The following is a 19,181-nucleotide window of genomic DNA, read 5'->3' as shown; positions in this document are numbered from 1 at the left end:
CATATGTAGTCGGAGAAGCTTGTGTTGAAATATTGCTCCTGTATCTCATGAAAATCTTACAAGTTTAAATCCGTTCTCCGTGTGAAGCTCCGGAAGAAGAAGAACACGAAGATCAAATTGAAGTTTCTGGAATATTGCGGTTCAGATTTAACACCATACCAGAAACTACAAATAACTTTTCCCACTCTAATAAAGTCGGAGAAGGCGGATTTGGATGTGTTTACAGAGTAAGATTAAGGCAATTAAAAAAAATTGAATTATTATCTTAGATTAGTTTAAAAATAACTATTTAAATTAAAGTAAAGAATCTTGTGAGGTTTAAAACAATGTTTCCAAATAAAATGTGTTGGAAATAATTTAAACAATTAGGATGAATAATCTAAAATGATTTAATTTAGTTGAACCCATTTAAATTATCATACATTTTAATTTAATTCATCCAAAGAATTACGTAATCATTCTGTCAAACTTCTTTTAAAGTTTAAATGATGTATTTTGTCCATGTCTAAGTAAGATTGCAGTAATATATCATGGAGAGCTTACTATCCTGACTGAAACATTTTTAGGGTAGGCTTTTGAATGAACAAGAGATTGCCATCAAAAGGTTGTCAAGGAGTTCTGAACAATTAAGTATAGAATTCAAGAATGAAGTGCTTACAGCGGCCAAGATTCGGCACCCAAAGGTAGTTAAGCTGCTTGGTTTTTGTATGGAAAAAATAGAAAGGCTACTTGTCCATGAATTTGTTCATAATATAAAAGCCTTGATTGCTTCATATTTCGTAAGTTCAATTTAGATGTATGTTTAATTGGACCATACCTCTGACCTCAATTGAGGTGAGGATAGGCTTGGTAACATACTGCATGTTTGTGTATGCAGATGAAACCAAGAGATCAGAGTTAGATTGGGAAAAACGTCACAAAATCATTGCAGGCATTGCTCGGGGAATTTTACCTCCATGAATATTCTCAATTGCGTATTGTGCATCGTAATCTTACACCAAGTAATATTCTCTTGGACGAAAAAATGAATCCTAAAATATCTAATTTTTGTTTGGCAAGACAGCTCGGTATGAATCAAACTCATGAAAACACATTCAGAATTGTGGGAAAGCTGTAAGTATTTAAATGTGTTATAGCTTATTACGCGTTAATAGTATGGAATTATTGGATTTGGCAGTTGAAAACTGCAAAAAAGTTTGTGATGGTGAAAAGATTTTGCTTAATTAAGCTAAAACATGCTCGTATTGGTATTACGCAGTGGATATATGCACCCGAGTATGCAATGAATGGACACATTACAGATAAGATGGACGTTTTTAATTTTGGTGTATTGGTTCTTGGGATTGTTTCTTCTGCGTTGTCTTCTTTTCTCACTCGTTTTGGAAGAAAAATTCACAAGGACGGTAATTTAAATAATGCAAGTACGCATTAATTTAAAAATAGAACTGTATAACAATGCCAAACATTGTCCTTTTACCGGTTGCCCCTGCCGTAGAGGCCGAAAAATAGAGACCTGTACATTTTGAAGAATGGAAGCTTTTCCACTGTATCATCTCATAGGTGTGGGAGGCTATGGTTATATTTCAATTCAGCATAAGTCCAACCAACAAGATCGAAATATATCGTAACTGATCGAAATCATCTCAGTATACATGAGGATCTAATCCTAAAAACCATATAGGCTCACGAGAGCTCAACAATCCTTGGACGTTTCTTGGAATGACCAGTTCCCTTTTGTTTTTCATGAATATTATCATCACCAGAAATAGTTTCTTTAATTACTGACCCATTTCCATTTTCACCATCGATTCCATCTTTGCAATAATTTTCACTGCTTTCATTTTCATCATCCTCACTGTCATCATCAGCATCACTCTCCTCCGAATCTGTTTCACTACCATCAGTAGCCAATGAAATCACAGGCTGACAAGTGGAAATTGCAGATTCAGCAGCAGCCACTGCCTCAGGTGTCTTAAGATCAGCGACACCAAGCATCAAATCCTGCAAGAATTGAAAATTAAAGAAAAATAAATAGTTTAATTCATCATTTGCAAGTCAGTAATATATACACAGCTAGATGTACAAACAGAGAAAATAGAGTGTGACTGACACTGACCATTTCAATAACTTCAGATTCGTTTCCAGTTAGCTCTTCAATATCGTAATTCTCTGGATGTTCCTAAAGGCAATATATTTTATGTGTGTGAATATGTATATATTTAGAGCTATGAAATGAGAAAAAAAAAAGTAGAGAGACAAAATAGTTGAAAGGCAGTGAAAAAAATGGAATAGATCAGAAACCCAGATTTAACCTTTGCATCAAGTTCCAGCCGCTTATTTGCTTCTGACATCACTCCCAGGAAGTCTTTAACCTTCCCTAAAACTGCATTAGCAAACAAAATTTCATAACTTCGTCTTCTTAGAGTTGTGCTACATACTGAAAGTAACTAGTCCAATGCTTATAAGCGGAATATGACCGGGCAGTGTTATATAAACCCAATTGAAGAGTGAAATATTAATCAGGTTAAAGGTAACATTATATTTTTTCTGTCTGTCACCTACATGTTTAGTTTTCCTTCAAACCAAAAGTTTACAATTAAGTGATGGAAATTTCTCGAGAGACCAATAATTTACAAAATAGTTGTAAGACAATTACAAAACCCCAAGTGAGCAGGCAGAAAAAACCCGACTGGCGCCATCACGCACAGACAAAAAGACTGAAAATGTTTCACATTAGCCTACATAAGGTGTGCTATTTATTTCTCTAACCTTAGCCACCTCTTAGCTTTCCTCTCACTAACATGACCCATAGAATCCTTGCAATTGCCACCCCGTATTGTACCCAGCAAAAGAGGACTACTTAAAGAACATCAAACCCGTAGCATTCGGCTTGAAGGCTCATATCAAGAGACTCTCCATGGAGGCACATGATCATTACCCTTGGGCTAGGCCGGAACAAAAACTGAAATCCAATAGTTTTAAGGGTAATTCTAGGAAAATTACACAAATCGTCGAGAAATCTAATGCTATTAATTAAACCTATTGATTCTGAAGAAATTGAAACGGTCTTGTGTACAGTAAGAGACGTATTATAATGGTAGACTCTAGGCATAGAGACGTATCTCAGTCACCAGTGAACTAGCTAAAATAACGAAAAAGAAACATAAGCGGATTAAAGAACAAGCATCCATAACCAACTTTGACTTTAGCGCGATTAACTAATGCTTGAGGCATGCCTTAATAAAAACATGTAAAATTTAAAGACTTGGCACGAAATTGAAACAGTACGTTGGCTTGGGGGAAGTGGAGCAGTGAGGGGAGTGCCATGAGAGGGGAGTTTCCGAGTTTGAGCGTCTGCTTCTCTTTTATTGCCACTTAAAAGAAGAGCGGATTCTGCACAAACGAAAGGCAAATTCATCATGAGTGCCCAAGAAAAGGGAAAATAAGAAAGCAAATTCCATTGAAGAAAGATACAGACCTAAGGAAGAAAGGGGCGTGCCCTTATGCTCCAACTGCAAAAGCTCTTTGCTTCTTCTCTCTGCCATATCTTGTTGTCACCTTTCTCAATGCCGCTGATAGTTACGGACAGCACAGCGTTGAAGGAAGCAACCAATGCAGACGTTGTATCAGGAACTACACACTTAGGTTAGGCGAATTGTGTTAGTTGAAAAAAGAGTTGGCATAACATTGTGGATTTCTCCTCTGGGAACTTTGTTGTGGGCTTGCATGTCCAATTAGGGTAAAATCAAACACGAATAAGGAAAATTCATAAATTTTGTACGCTGAATTAGAGGTGTATAAGAAAAATAAGGGGTGCATAAAAAAATAACCATTATTTAATTGGGCTGTGTGGGCTTGACTTTGAGCTGTTTGTGCGTGGCACAAATACCTTAAGGCTGTTTCTTCCTGCATTCCATCAATTATTTTCCTGCACTCCTTCATTTGGAATTTTATTTTCTGGAACACGCTAAATCAATTTTGAAAATATTTTTTTCCAAAAAACACTCACCTTAATTTTCTGAAAAATACTCATTCATTCCTATTCTGGAATTTTTTCTTGGAAAATATGATAGGTACAGAAAGAAAATTTATAGGGTGCAGATTCAGCTTACCACTTTATTTTTTTTTTCTAAAATATGAAAAAACAAATTAAAACAACTAAATTCAAATTTTAAAATTATTTTAATGATACTAAATAGGAACTGTTTTTTATTGCAAATATTAATAGAGTCTTTAAGAAAATGTAGTTATTTTAATAGGCAATTCAAATAAATTAAACTCAAAGTTACTTTTTTTAGAGACTTTACTTCTGGATTAAGACTTTTTCTAGAGATGAATTAGATTACATTTCAAATACAAGATTAAGATTAAGAGTTTTTAAAATAAGTGATATTTAATAAAAATGAAATAACTTAGAATTGACATGTTGATCAATCTTTTGAAAATAATAGAGCGGTAAATTAGGTAACCCATACCACCAATTAATATACTTCCGTTAACATGCGAATATAGTTATGGAAACCATTAAAGTATTTAAAAAATATTATTTGGTGTTAAAGTTTGGGTTTTACATTGTATATTTTGTTTCTTAGTTTTAGCATCTTTTTAAAAGTTAAAGATATTTATTATTAATAGTAGTATATTTTATAAACGTAATCCTTTAATATTATATTAGTGAAAATATGTGTGTAACATGGGCGTAAATAAATAAAAGTTATTTACAATAAAATTATAAAAAAATTATTGTAAATAGTTTTTACTTATTTTGTAAAAAAAATTAGTTGAAAAAATATTAAGTTTAAGAAAACAGTCAAATAAGAAAAACAGTTAAAATTAAAAAAAAAAATCATTTAAAGGTAAATAATTATTTTAGTTTGAAATTCTTTTATTTAAAAGATAAAATTGGAAAACAAATATAAATATATAAAAAATCTTCATTGGAAAATGTTTTTTAACAACTTTTTTTTATAACTTTTTTACAACTGCTTACAAGGTAACTTGTGATTGATCCGTTTTAAATATACAACCAATAAAATAGTGATATATAATTTATTGTCAAAAAGTTGTTACCATAGTCCTTATAAATATTGGTATAAATCAAAATTTATATTACTTTAATCAAATTTAGCTAAAGTATTAATTTATTTAGTATTTGTTAATTAAGATTTTCTATTTAGATTAGTTATATAAATTAAGAAATTAATCTTCTTTTCTAATTTTTAGCGAGAGCTTATCAACTCATCTATTTTTCTACTTTTAGTATAAATTGATAAAGAATTTTTAAAATCTTTCAAGTTCTTAGTATATAAATTTTTTAGAATTCAAATATTAAAATCTTAATTATAAATTTATGTAAAATTTCGATAAATTATATAATTTTCAATCAGTGTTTTAAATGTTTTTTTTTACAGTAGAATAGTCTTTTAAGATCTGGATATCTTGTTAACTTGTCTGAACATTGAAATAAAAAATTGATATTTGGCAATTCTAATCTAGTCTTTTAAAAACACTTGGCTAGGTAGCATTAAACTTGAGAGCAATAGTAACAACACATCTGAAACTAAAAGCTTTAAAACATCCTCCATTGTGATCAATATTTGGGAAGAGAACATTCCCTGGGAAGATTGTTGTGGAACCTCTGAGTGTCTTGGCAGTAATCATAAATCATGTGGTATTTCCTGACCCATTTGAACCACCTTCTTTGTGCAGATGTGAGTGTGCTATAGCTGTATTGGTTCCACCAATTGGCAGGGCTAGCTGCTCTGCAAAACCTTGGGTTCCCTTTCCATACACAACCATCAATCTTGTATTTTCTGAATGAAGCTATGAAGGGACCCTTTGTCCAATCAATCTTATCTTGCCCACCTCGTGTAGCCCAGCTATCACCATTCCACAGAGTGGCTTTCAGACTCATTGGCTGCCATCTTGGAAATGCTACACCCTTGTCCCCATGGTTTCTGTAAACTCTTACGGGAATCATATCCACCATTAACCTGCAAAAGGCCAAGTTATCTTTGCAACTAAACTTTTCTAAACACAATTGTTTTTAAGCTTACATGCCATACAAACTGATTAAAAAAGTTCAACATTTTCAACTTCAGACAACCTTTTTCTATCCCTTAACAGACTAATCTGTAGACATCAGTTTAATAGAAACAGATATTTCTTCCTTGATTGTAGAAGATGGCTTACACAATCTGGTGTATATTCCACAACACTGAATAAGTATGGAAGTCCTTTGTTGGATCAAACCACAGATAAATTCTCTCCTCTCGATTGTCTGTTCCATCTGCGAAAATATTTGTTTGAAGAATATATGGCTGCCCGGAGACATTGCCAAGAAACTCAAAGTCTATCTCATCTCGATTAGGTTGATCAGAGGTAAGCTGTGATATTTTATTGTCAAACTTGAATTAATATATACTTTTACATGATTCAGATTAGCAATCAGAAAAAAAAAGGGTAAAGGGTTGCTTACATAATAGGCCAGGACAGTGCCTGCAGAATCACCTGGCACTAGTTTGATTTGCATGTCTATTTGCCCAAATAAAAACATCTGGTTTGAAGCAAAACCAGCTCCTGCAAGAAGCAAGCAACCGAAACTCAAAACTAAGAAGTATATTTGGTTTTAATATAGCAGCCAGTTGAAATTAAACTTCAGAGTTAGAACCAGATTCTTGGTCCAGTTTCAAGCTCCTTGTCTGACCATCCGCAGATGTGTTCACATGGGTGGGAGACCATATCACAAAGAAGTCCTTGTTGAAGTCTCCTGTTGAAACAACAGATGCAGCTGAGTCTCGAAACAGACTGAAGGAAACAAACCCGATGAAGAAGATAAGCGCCGGGTGGAAGCTTTTCATGGTTCCTAAGAATGAATATGTCTGAGGCTCTAACTTGTAAATGATAACTGATGAGCCATATATAGGTATTGCTTGGGAAGGACAACGACAGTTTTGTTAAATTAAGAATATCTTTAGAAGGGAGTAAAGGAATTTTTTTAGCTGTCCGAATCTTGGTTGATGAGAGTACCTGGATTCGTTAAGGTTTACATTACAACATTAATAAATGTTCTGGTAGGCTTAAAGCGATGACTAATGTAACATCCATTTTGGAATTATCACATAGTTGGCCTTGAATAATCAAGTTCTTTTGACATATTTGATAGAATCTTAGTTGTTGTCTCCAGTGTTATGAACCAAACATGTTTAATTAGTTACCTGCTAACAAAGAACACTTTGTAAGATGAATTCGAGAGTTTGCTTTCAAAAAATCCATATCCAACTTAACTCGCCGGCAAGGAAACTTATTTTGATGGCATTGATCAAAAGAAGAATAATAAAATAATATATATCAGTCTTTTTACACACTTGTGCTTGCTCAAGCAAGGTCTTTTACTTCTTTTTCTCAATTGAAAGTTTACGGAAATCAGAACCTGACGACATATTTGCTTTCTTGCCTCCTTAGATTTTCTCTCTTAAGATAACTTGGTTTTAAAGCTTCCATTTTTTTCATGGGCTTCAAAAGGTTTATTCCTTCCCTTCCCTTGTAGGGCACATTATGGTTAGTTTTACTAAAACTCGTACCTACATTTTTTTATTCCTTGCCTACTAATAAGTATTCACAAAGAATTTTTTCAAAAAGCAAAAAATTATATTCACAAAAAAAAAAATGGGATATCTATAGTGGGAACTTTTTTTTTCTTCTTAATATCAGTATCTATAGAGGGAATTATAGTTTACTTTGAGATAAAGTGGATTAAATGTAAAATCAGAAATAGAAGGACACTTGAGACAAACAATTCCATTAACTATTCCAACACGAGTTTTATATAAAAATAATAATTAAAAAGATACACAAAGAAGTTAACCTTTACATAAGTTAAAATTAATTTATATCTGAGTTAAAGATATATTTTTCTATAAATTAACTTATAGATAAGTAAATGATAAGTTATGTAAAAATTAATTTTAAATTATATTTTTTTTTAATTTTCCTTTGGGAGAAATTTTTTATGATGTATTTTATTTTCTAAACTAATAGGTCCAGAAAAATTCATTCTTAAGTAAATATAACTATTTTGAAATATTAGTATATGTTCAATCAAATAAATGTTTTGAGTGAATAAATTAAAACGGTAAGTCTAGAGTATTTCACATTCTTAAAATTTTAGTTTGTGCTTCGCTAATCAATTATATATTTCAGTAAGTATTTATCTGAGAAAAGGCATACAACTAAAATTAAGTCTTAAAACTAAAATTAAGTTATGCATCTCAGTTTTTGGAAATTAAATGAAAGAATTAGGTGAACAAGTGAAATTAATTTAATTTATTTGCAAGAAATCAATCCACTAATTTATGCATCTTGGGTGGCAAACCTTTCATTTTAAAGTGGATTTTCACACCACAGCCTAAGCAATTTATGATAAACCTAAGTTGATTAGGAAATTTTCCCTGAGATAGTATATATTTCTTTCCAAACATTTATATAAATAATATACATCATTTTAGCCGTTCAAAATTCGGTTTCTAGAGAGTACAGATTTGAATATAATTATGTGTAAACAATTTGGCTGAAATTCAGTTTATTGGAATCAAATTTCGAGTGAAGTTTTCTTATCATTCAAAAATAAAGGAAAGGATTTAAAAAAAATAAGTAAAAAAAATATTACTTTGAAAATAAGTACTTCTAAAATATTTTTGAAAAAAGTGTAAAAAAGTACATATTTTAAAAAGTTAAAATTGAAAAAGTTATTATATTGAGGAGTAATTTTTTAGGAAAACAAATTTATTAAAGAAAAATGATTTAAAAGATAAATATAGTAAAAAATAATTATTTAAAACTATTATTATATAAAAAATAATAAATATTAAACACAATTTTAATTATTAAATTTGATTGTAAAAGTCAAATTCGTTTATATCTCAATTTTTTATAAAGTTAGATCTCTAAATTTTAAAAGTATATGGATATAATTCTTTAAAACTAATTGTATGTTTTTTGTTCATGTTAAATGTTTTAGATTGATTTTTTTTTTTCTTAAAATATAAATGTAAAAATTTAGAAAATTATGAAAATGTAAATGTGAAAATAAAAAAAAATATAAATGACTTTTTTACAATTTTTCTAAGTAAACAAAAGTTGAACCTCAAAAAACAATGAAAAATGTATTAAATAATTATGTGATTTTTTTTTTATATTTGTGAGATATGAAAATGTGGATAGATAAAAATTGTGTAATAAATATGTTAAAGAATTTAGAAAATTGTATGTAAATTTTAAAAAATTACATAAACATTTAAGAACCAAGGTATGATGATTGCATGTTTAATTAAAATTAGTAGTATTTAGATTTTAATTGAAAGTAGGTTCCTAAGTAAATCATTTATTATTTTGTTGATGATAATAATATATTGGATAAATGCAACATAATTATTCATTGAAAGTTGAACTTTGAAGAAAGATTCAATTGAGAATAGGAGCATTGCATAACGTTATTTAGTCATAACTCTCAATTAATTGAGACAACCTTTTGATGTTTTTTTATTGGATTGAGATAGAATGTTCATCCTCGGCCAATAATATAATATTCATATATTAAATTCACATACAAAGGGTGTTGCTCTCTCCACCACCACACCTTACTCCCTTCACCACCCCATTCCTGTTTTATCCCTCTCTTTATTTTCTCATTCCTATTTTACCTTTAGTAAAATTTTAGGGTTAATATTTTTTAACCTCTACCCACTCCAATCCTCTACATGTATGCAGCGGCAACCCTTATTTCTCTTTATCGTTCGTCTCCTCATTGTTTCATTGTGTTCTTCTTTCTCTTTTTCACGTTCCACTTCTTCCTCTCATTCTTTAATTGTGATAGAATTGTGATCTCAGAGTGCGGTGGACTTTCATTAGCTGGTGTGCTTAGTGAGAGATTGCAAGTGGTGGTGGAAACAATTGATTAGTCGTGCAAAGATCGGTGTGTGGTGGTAGTGTGGTGGTGCTTGAAGGATTCGTCGTGAAGGTGCGTAATAAACCCTAAAAAAATAAACTTTATAATCTTTAAACGGATGTGAGCATCCTTCAGCGGATGTCAACACCCATTTAAGGGAAAACAAATGTCGATATCCGTTTTGCCTTAAACAAATGTTGACATTCGTTGACGGATGTTCACATCCGTTGACGGATGCTCACATCCGTTTAAAGTTAGATGTTTATTTTTATTAGTTTATTTTTTTATATTAATTTTGGAGATATTTTAATACTGTAATTTATATGTTTTGATGTATTATTTTTTAATATATTTTTGATGTATTTTAATAATATAGTTTTGAAGATCTTTATTGTTATTAGTTTATATTTATATTTTTTTGTATTTTGCAGTTATATATAATTAGTTTTTTGTTTTAATGTTTTTGTATAATATATATTTTTTATATATGGTTTTTGTATTCTTTAACAATTTTATAATTGTATAAAAAATTATTTATTAGTTTAATTATATGAAATATATAATTTTACTATATTAATATTTTTGTAATTAAAACAAACGGATGTGGTGGGAGGAAGGAGATGTGACTGAGTGAAAAGTAAAAATGGATAGAAAGATAAGATTTGAGTTTAAAGTAAATAAATAGAGTTAAAAATAAAAAAGGTTATTTTTGTAATTAATTAAATTTTTTTTGGAAAAGGTTGGGGAGACGAGGGAGAAGTGGTGGTGGAGGAAGGAGCAATACCCAGAAACAAATTGTAGTATACTTTATTAACTTTATCAAACCTATATATAAGATTTATCTACACATTAAATTGTGTGAACATGCTGTTATGTTTTGAAATTTTTTCATAAATTAACATTTTAATTATTATATTATTCACATTTAGTTTGCTGTTACTCCTCTATATTTTCTGGAAGAAGACACCTTTATGAATATTAAGACGTGGGATCTAACTGTCAACACCTTGTATAAATTCTTCAATATTGTTTGCCTCTTCTTCACAAGAAACAGTTTCTTGTGGGGTGGGTAGGGACAACAACAGCTATATATATTTATATTCTTGCACCAAATTATACTTGAAACTTCACAAAACAAAATTACTTAATCATATACGTTATCTCTATAATAAAAATTATGCTACTTCTCCACTAGTTTTCAAAATATGAAAATAAATCATAAAAGGTATCCAATAATAAACAAATTTAAATGCGACAACCAATGAATGATGATTCAATAGTTTGAATGCAAAAATATAAAGAAAATGAAAGAAAATATACATGTAGCAATATAAACTTTTATTTTATAAACCTTTCGAAGACAAGTATAGATACCCCTTAAGTTATAAATAATAATTAGATTTTAGTTTCTGAGATATAATCGTACTTTTTTTGTCTTGTAAAAAATATATTAATTTTTACTATATGTAAAATCTTTTTTCTAATTTTTAATCTTTTCAATATAAATTAAGTCAAAATTAAAGATAATTGCAAAGACGGACTCCCGATTTTAAATCTCGACTTAGGTCGGAACATGTATATTATAGAATTAATTTATTTTTACTTCTTATTTAATATTTTTTTAAATTTTAATTTAAATAAAAAATATAAATAGACTAAAATAAAAAATATTGAAAGGGATAATAAGAATAAAAGAATTACCTTCAGTATAACTTAAAATAATATTCAACCAGTGAAAATAACTCTGATAATACATACTAATATTTGATTGTCATATCTTTTAGTGGATCGTGTTTATTGACAAAAAAGCACAATGAAAATAAAAGTAATAGGATTAGAGACAAATATTTAAAATAAAAACAAAACATGAGTATATTTTAGAAATACGGTTAAGCCAAATCATAAAGTTTAAATTATTAGTTACAAAAATAAAATAAAATAACTAAAGGGTTCCTGATGCTTGCTTGATTTATCAAAGATTTTAAAATCTGTTTAGCTCCTCACTTAACAATTAGTGAATCCAAGAAGGAAGAAAAGGACAATGCTTTTTATTGTGACCCTGGCAAGTGTGGGGTTAGTGTACGGTTAAGACTCGGAATGAGGTCAAAGGACATGGCAACTTCCTTGTTTTAGATCGCTGTGTTCCTCACTACCACTCATGTTTCTTATGAAACCACTTTGACACCTAAATCCTTAAATGACACCACTTTTGTCTTAGTCTCACCTTCTCAACTCCCTCTCACACTCACCCTTTCTTTCTGCTTCAGCTTTCTTCTCTCTTCTCATTCAGGTATTTTTCTATCCCTTCTCCAATTTTATTTCTTTTTCCATTCTGGAAGAGGGATTGCTGTGCTGAGCTCATTTTGGAACAAGGGAAGGCTCAATCTCCATTCAAAATTCATTTTTTTTACTTAGCGACAATATGCACACGACCTTATCCGTTTGCCCCTTTCTCATTTTTTTCTTCAGAATGGTTATAACCCTTGAAACTTCTTGCTCTTGATCAAGATGGGGTTTTACGGGGAAGGAGCAAAAAAAATTAATCTTAGCATGAGCTTATATTCGGATTAATTTGTCATGAGCTTCTCTTGTTTTGAGATTTTCGGTGATTGTTGTGTGTGGGATTTTTGCTTTTTGCTTGTGGGGGGAGGGGATTCTAGGGATTTCGTGTGGTTTCTTATCTTTGCATTTTGTTCCTTTGTGTGATTGTTTCCCTGAAACCCCATAATACTGGTTTTTCTCTCGTCGTGCAAATTATTGATTTTTTTTTGTGGTCGAAGTGCTTTAACTATTGCACTGTTTTTCGAATTGATTTACCTAGTAACATAATTGAGGATGTCACTTGCCGTGGAAGCTAAGAATGAAAATTCGACCCTTGTTAATCTGTAGTTTAACATGGTTTTCTGGAATTGGAAAATCCCCTGGAGGATACCTTAATTAGAATGTGTCTAAGAAGCATGGGTGTTGCTAAAACAATGCTGTATCCGAACCAGGTACATACCCGTATTCTACTCGTCGGGTACTCAGCTACGCACCAGAAATATTTTGCAAAAAGAATAGATACTTCATTTGGGTAGGTATGGGTACCTTTTTAGTACTATTGGACCTGTACTCAAGTCAAATGGATACAAAATTTCAAATGAAAGAGAAGATCTTGTCCAATTTGATTCTTTACAGGCTAGATGGAACTTGAAACCAAAAGAAAGGTGGGTCGTGTAGAGTGTTGCAATTTTTAGGCTTCAATAAATTGCATTGAGACTCTTTCACAACCCTCATTGTCTTGTTGTTGTGAGATAACTAGAACACATCCATTTATCTATTCTATGAAAAGAAATAGGTTTAATCCTAAAGGAACTAAATAGTTAGTTTTTCTATGTACAAATATCTGTCTCCTCTCATAAAAGGGTAATAATTATAAAGAGGGTAAAAACTAAATATGAGAAATTGATGGAAATGAATGTGATCCACACACTTGAAGGGGCTAAAGCTTTCGACATTTGCTAGTCTTTCTGATGATGAATTATTTTTGAAAGATTTTTTTTTTCCAAAGATGTTGGAGAAGGAAATGATGAGATTGAAACTGTTAAAGGATGATACCATAGTTATGTTTAGGTCTTATATCTATTTTTAATTTTATTTTACATATTTTAGTTTTTTATTATGAGATATGTTTAGGTTGTGTTGTTTTCACGTTATTTTGTAAATTATGTTGTTACTATTTACAAAATGTAATCATATTTATAATTAATTATATTAGGATCCTACCCAAATTTTTTTGAAAAGGCCATATTTGGTATAATGTGCCTTTTGTGAGCGAACCATAATTGTTTAGAGTTTTTTTCTCCACAGTTGTACCAACAGAGAAAATGTTTTGAAATGGAGTAAAATTTGTGTTTCCCCTTTAATAGTCCTTTCTATTTCCACATTTCTTAACTGCTGTCAATGACGGCTCTGGTAAATGTTTGATAGATACAAACACTTGAGATATGTTAAGCTTATTATATGCATTTTCTTTGTAATTATATCTTTACTATAAGAAACATAGCTCACACGGATCCTTAATGTTACTTTTCCTGTCCAAAGCAGATTGTCTCTGCTTACCATTTTGGAGAAGACATCAGGGGTTTCCAAATAAGTTAAACATGATAAAACGGTTTCCAAGTAGGAATCATAGGTCCAAAGGCATCAAGGTAAAGCATGTCCTGCAAGTTCTTCTGTTGCTTGGTGTTTGTTTCTGGTTGATCTACCAGGTAAAGCACAATCATGATAAGAAGAAGGAATTTGACAAGAAGGATCTGAAACTTTCTGTCAGTACCCAGACAGATCCGATCCTGAAACCTGGTAGAAAAGAACTTCCAGGTAAGCATGACGAAAGTCAGAATGAAAAACATGAGGAAGATGAGGAAGATGAACATATTGAAGAGGATGAAGAAAATAAACATGATCACGAAGAACAGGAAGACGCAGGCAAGCATGAAAGTGAAGAACATGAAGATAACAATCATAAAGGCAGAGACCAAAATAAACAGGGAGCAGAAGAGCTGGAGGAGGAGGATGAAAACAAAAATGAAGATGTTGAAGATGAAGGAAGAGGGGTCGGAGACGATGAGATTGATGAAAATGATCAAGAGAAATCAGAGGTGGATACTGCTGATCGTGATGATGAGTTCTTGGACGAAGAGAAAGAGAAAGAACAAGAGCCTGATGAGAAGGAGAATGGAAATGGGGATGAGGAAAAAGGAGGTTTAGTTGAAAACCACAACAATCATGAGGCCCGGGAGGAACATTACAAGGGGGATGATGCTTCTAGTGCTGTGACCCATGATACTCATGCAACTAGCACTGAAACTGAGACAGTTAGCTTGGAAAACTCTGATGTAAACTTAGAAATGAATATCACAAAATCTGAAAACGAGGCAACTTATTCAGATGAAAGTGTCAAGAATCAAAATGTTTCAGATTTGAGGGCTTCAGAAAGTGATGTGATCGACGGGATTTCTTCAAATGAAACTGCTGTTAAAGAGACTGGAAATAATACTTTGTCCAACCCTGTGGATGATAGCTCATTTCTAAATAAAACAACCTCAACAAACTCTGAACCAGGCAGTAATCTGACAGTAGTGACCACAGGAGTGAGCAATAACTTGACTGCAGCTGGTAATGACACTACAAGTTCGTCTGAACAAAATAAAACAGTGTTATTAGCTGAATCTGACCAAGCACAGAGCATCACGAACAACACAACAATCACTGAAGATGTCAAAATTGTGCAAACAGAGGGATTAGATCAGAGTGGCGGTGAACATTCTGAAGAAAAGCTGCATAATACTGGTTCGGCTGACTTTTATAAAACTGAAAATGGAGATGCAGCTGCAGGAGAATCATCTAATCTAGCAGCTTCAAATGTAACTGAGAAACCTTACAGAAATGAGAGGTCTGAATCTGATAGCTCTGATAGTGGCAAGTCCCAAGGTAACAATGAAACGAGTGAAACTCAGAATGCTGATGCCACGAAGGATGAAACGTCCGAAGGAGACACTCAAACAAATGAAACCGATGAAACATCAGACTCTTCCTCTGCCAATGAAAGTTTGGATTCAGCTGAACTTGATGCCATCGATTCTTCTGATAGTCGTATCCACGAGGATGCTGCCGAAGTTCGAACCGATCTGGATACATTGCCAGATATCAGAAGTGAAGTAGATGACGAAACTGCCGCAGAGTGAAGTGCAAATAATGTCATTGGGTTCTTGAAAAGAGCTCTTTCAGTTTTTCTTCTGACCCATTTGTTAAAATCTGTTTGCTTGACACAGGTTGTTTCAAGGCAAGATCTTTAAAGGCGCAAACACAATTTAGAGGATATTTTTAATGATTGTATCAAGGTCTGGATGTCTGTAATTTGTTGCTACATTCCGCTGTCTGCTACTTTTGTTCCACTTATTTTTGCGTGAACTTCTCGTTCTTAATATTTTTTCTATAGGACATTTTTTTATTATTACATTAGTTCTCAGTGGATAAAGGATGGTGATTAAGATGAATCTTAATGAGGATATCGATTATAAAGAGAGGTAATTTTGTTCTTTATTTATTTTCTCTTTTATAAATAACTAAAATGTTAATTTTAATACATTTCTGAACCTTGCCGTCTGTTTATTCTTACAACAATAGACTTCAAAATGACCTTTCTTTCTCTATCAACATGATAACACAGACTTATCTTTCCATGATTCACAATTTTCTCCAAACTCTTAATGTGAAAAAAAAATTACTTCATTAAATGATTTCAATTATGATATTGTATTTGATAAATAAAAATTACAATAATAATTTTCAATGAAACTTATCTTGTAAATAATTTATAACTGTTTATATTTGTAATGTGTCTGGTGGTTAGTTTATTACGATAATTGAGACTGATATATATGTAAGGGTTGGTGGTACCATGCTTAATTGGCTCCAAATTTTATTGTGAAAATCAAAATAGATATACACTGAAACATGTGTATAACTAAACTATTACGTGAGGTGATATTTTTTTAATTCAAATACATTAAATTATTCCATTATAGTAGTTTTTTTTTATAATTTGGTATAAATAAAAATATAGTTATTTTCTAAGTTAATTTTAGTTGGAAATAGTTTTTTAACACTTAATATGGTGTGATAAACTAAGTCTTTCAGTAAAGTATGGTTAATTTCTTTACCCATCACATATAATTTATTTAATTCATATCTCTTTACATTTCTTGCTCCTTGGCCAAGAAACAACCATATTTCTTCGTTTGAAAGAAGAACATTCATATTTTAATCACTTTATACATATTCCCCAATATTATATATCTTGTTAGTGTCCAACAATTATTAAAACCTTGAAATTCACTATTTATATGTTACGATTCGATGTGATATGGCTTATTATCAACTGGTATAATAAAGTAGATTTCTAATGAATTCGTATAAATTTATACATGAATTATAAATGGGTGGAATTTGGTATCATTGATTTAGAATCTCATGATCCGATTATTTTTTTTCCCCTGTTTCTATCATTTATTTTACCAATTATTGCAAGAGAAATTGAAAACTTGCATAAGGTTAAAATATTAAATACAAAGAAATCAAAAGACCATATTCAAACATTTTATTGAGTTTATTTTTAACTTCAACACGCTGTATTTGGATATTTAAATTACATTTTTTTTCATTCTTTTAAAATAGTTAACACAAGTTACGAAGCTAATGTTTTTTTTCGTTTTTTTTTAGATTCATTGTTAAGTTATATTTAACCATTTATAATCTGATACATCGATATTTTTACATATCATCCATATGTTACAGTGTACGCCACTCCTTCATCACACTTAATGATTTAAATCTTATTATTTAAACGATGAATGAACAGGTATTTACTATCATTCTAAGTGAATTCAATGTAATTTTCAATATACATATATACATGTGTTCGTTTCTATCAGCAGTTCTTATTACTTTTGAATCTAAAGAGTAATTGGTTTTCAAAGGAAAGTAAATAAACTAAAACGGTTGCTTCGAACTATAAGCATACGTTATTTAATATATAATTTAAATAAGTTAAACAAAGGGAACTTGAAAGGGAAAAAGTCTGACCTTACTGATGGAAGAAAGAGATAAATGAACAAGCAAGGGCAAGCGAATAAGGTTAACGAAGAATCATTTCATCATCGTGAATAATGAAATCTATATATATCTAAAAACAGCAAAACCGAAAGGTGAAGTTTTATTCCCTTGTCCAGTTCTTGATTAATTATAATGGACAAATTATTTTAACCACAATGAACCAACCTTACCAGTGTTTCTGATTGAGCCCTCTGAAAAGAATAGAAGAAGATCAAAGATACCAATTTCGAAAAGCAAGATAATGAGCATCGGGAGGTGATGAAGCCATGGGAATCCCAACATCAGGTTTGTTATCAAAGGCGTCATAGCGTTCGAATGCAGCAAATCCATTACTAGGTCCAAGAATCGACGAAGAAGATATAGCAGTAGAGCGGTCAATGATGAATTTGCTGGCATGTTTTTCTATGTTGTTCTTGAGTTCCTCAGTGGAGGCCTTTAACTGGAGAAGCTCATGCAATCCAAGCTCATCGACAGGGCTCTCCCACCAAAACTGTTTCTGCCTAGCTTTCCTCACATGATCCAGTTCATCCCCTCGCTTCTTTTCAATCTCCAGAAGGTTAAAAACCTGAGTGAGTTGCATGTTGAGATCACGAACATTCGCATTTCGATGAGCCTCAACGAGGTGCTGCGCACTGGAATCTTGTGGAGGGTTCCGCATGGTGTAGCGATCGATGAGGGACTCAACTTCTGGATGGCCAAAAGAGAAGGCCTTGTCTGCAGGAGAGAAAACGACGATGGCGATCTCTACCCCACAGAGGGTGCAAAGTTCGCTGGCTTTCTTGAACACTCCCGAACGACGTTTAGAGAAAGTCACTTGCAAATGACTCTTCTTGGGTATTTTCTCTATTGGGATCTTTTGACGACCCAAACTACACTTTTTATTCTTCGACATGCTCCCACAAACAAAACACTAAGACAATACTTCCTCGGAAACTATTCTCTCTCTTTTATATCACTAAATCTTTCTTTTACACCTGTCCCAATTAATTTTCCTTTTTATGTCTTTTATTTCTTTTTATTATTAGTCCTAACCGGGAAGTTATATAATCTTTGCTCTTAATATGTCATCATTGTTGCAGACCAAATTATTCACAGGTTACCATATTCTCTCCTTGATTTTTTTTTTAGATAATATACATTACAGACACTTGTTTGTGATTTTTTAATTAAAATTTATATTTTGACGTAAAATAATTAATATTACGTTGCTCATTGATGTAAATAATTTATCCTTCTCACAGCGTAACAATACAGTATAAGGTACTGTTATTTTTACACTTGACAAATTTTTATATATGTTATATATCTACTATTTTACTATTCAATTCTCTTTATGTTCTTATAAATATAAAAATTAACTTTTTTAATAATCAAAATACTCTTAAAATAGGTTGTTAAGTTATACATATAGTATAAAAAAACATTTTCCAATAAGATAAACATATCACGAAGTAAAATGCCATGTCTCGAAATTTTTAATTAGTGTTCAACACATAAAAAGGTAGAGAGACCTGTATTGACTTTGTTTTCATTAGTTTGAGAAGTTATGTACGAAGGGAAGGGGTCCAAAATCACGATG

The 19,181-nt window shown here is 31.4% G+C and overlaps 4 protein-coding genes across 5 annotated transcripts; 1 reads left to right on the top strand and 3 right to left on the bottom strand.

Annotated features, from left to right (window-relative positions):
- Positions 1–1,450: 1,450 nt before the first annotated feature.
- LOC108325223 (uncharacterized) lies at positions 1,451–3,725 on the bottom strand. The gene is made up of 5 exons (XM_017558253.2): positions 3,479–3,725; positions 3,289–3,393; positions 2,313–2,383; positions 2,117–2,179; positions 1,451–2,001 (listed from the first exon to the last, which is right to left on the bottom strand). Exons 1-5 carry the CDS (start codon positions 3,543–3,545, stop codon positions 1,684–1,686), a joined length of 624 nt encoding a protein of 207 aa, XP_017413742.1. The 5' UTR covers positions 3,546–3,725; the 3' UTR covers positions 1,451–1,683.
- Positions 3,726–5,436: 1,711 nt separating this feature from the next.
- Positions 5,437–6,876, bottom strand: LOC108325321 (probable xyloglucan endotransglucosylase/hydrolase protein 10). Its single transcript, XM_017558379.2, has 4 exons — positions 6,671–6,876; positions 6,479–6,579; positions 6,193–6,386; positions 5,437–5,993 (listed from the first exon to the last, which is right to left on the bottom strand). Exons 1-4 carry the CDS (start codon positions 6,858–6,860, stop codon positions 5,591–5,593), a joined length of 888 nt encoding a protein of 295 aa, XP_017413868.1. The 5' UTR covers positions 6,861–6,876; the 3' UTR covers positions 5,437–5,590.
- Positions 6,877–12,002: 5,126 nt separating this feature from the next.
- On the top strand, positions 12,003–15,944 carry LOC108326508 (uncharacterized). Of its 2 annotated transcripts, none has more exons than XM_017560056.2 (2): positions 12,003–12,236; positions 14,033–15,944. In XM_017560056.2, exon 2 carries the CDS (start codon positions 14,089–14,091, stop codon positions 15,670–15,672), a length of 1,584 nt encoding a protein of 527 aa, XP_017415545.1. In that variant the 5' UTR covers positions 12,003–12,236; positions 14,033–14,088; the 3' UTR covers positions 15,673–15,944. The 2 variants fall into 2 exon arrangements, with proteins under 2 accessions (XP_017415545.1, XP_017415546.1); XM_017560057.2 differs by having other exon boundaries at positions 14,030–15,944.
- A 1,833-nt stretch (positions 15,945–17,777) lies between these two features.
- Positions 17,778–18,504, bottom strand: LOC108324789 (agamous-like MADS-box protein AGL62). Its single transcript, XM_017557717.2, has one exon. The coding sequence runs from the start codon at positions 18,492–18,494 to the stop codon at positions 17,814–17,816; it is 681 nt and encodes a 226-aa protein (XP_017413206.1). The 5' UTR covers positions 18,495–18,504; the 3' UTR covers positions 17,778–17,813.
- Positions 18,505–19,181: the final 677 nt, after the last annotated feature.

The sequence above is a fragment of the Vigna angularis genome, chromosome 3 (genome assembly GCF_016808095.1).
Source record: "Vigna angularis cultivar LongXiaoDou No.4 chromosome 3, ASM1680809v1, whole genome shotgun sequence".
Classification (NCBI taxonomy): domain Eukaryota; kingdom Viridiplantae; phylum Streptophyta; class Magnoliopsida; order Fabales; family Fabaceae; genus Vigna; species Vigna angularis.
Note: the sequence above shows the minus strand (reverse complement) of the source record. Positions and strands in the feature narration are given on the sequence as shown.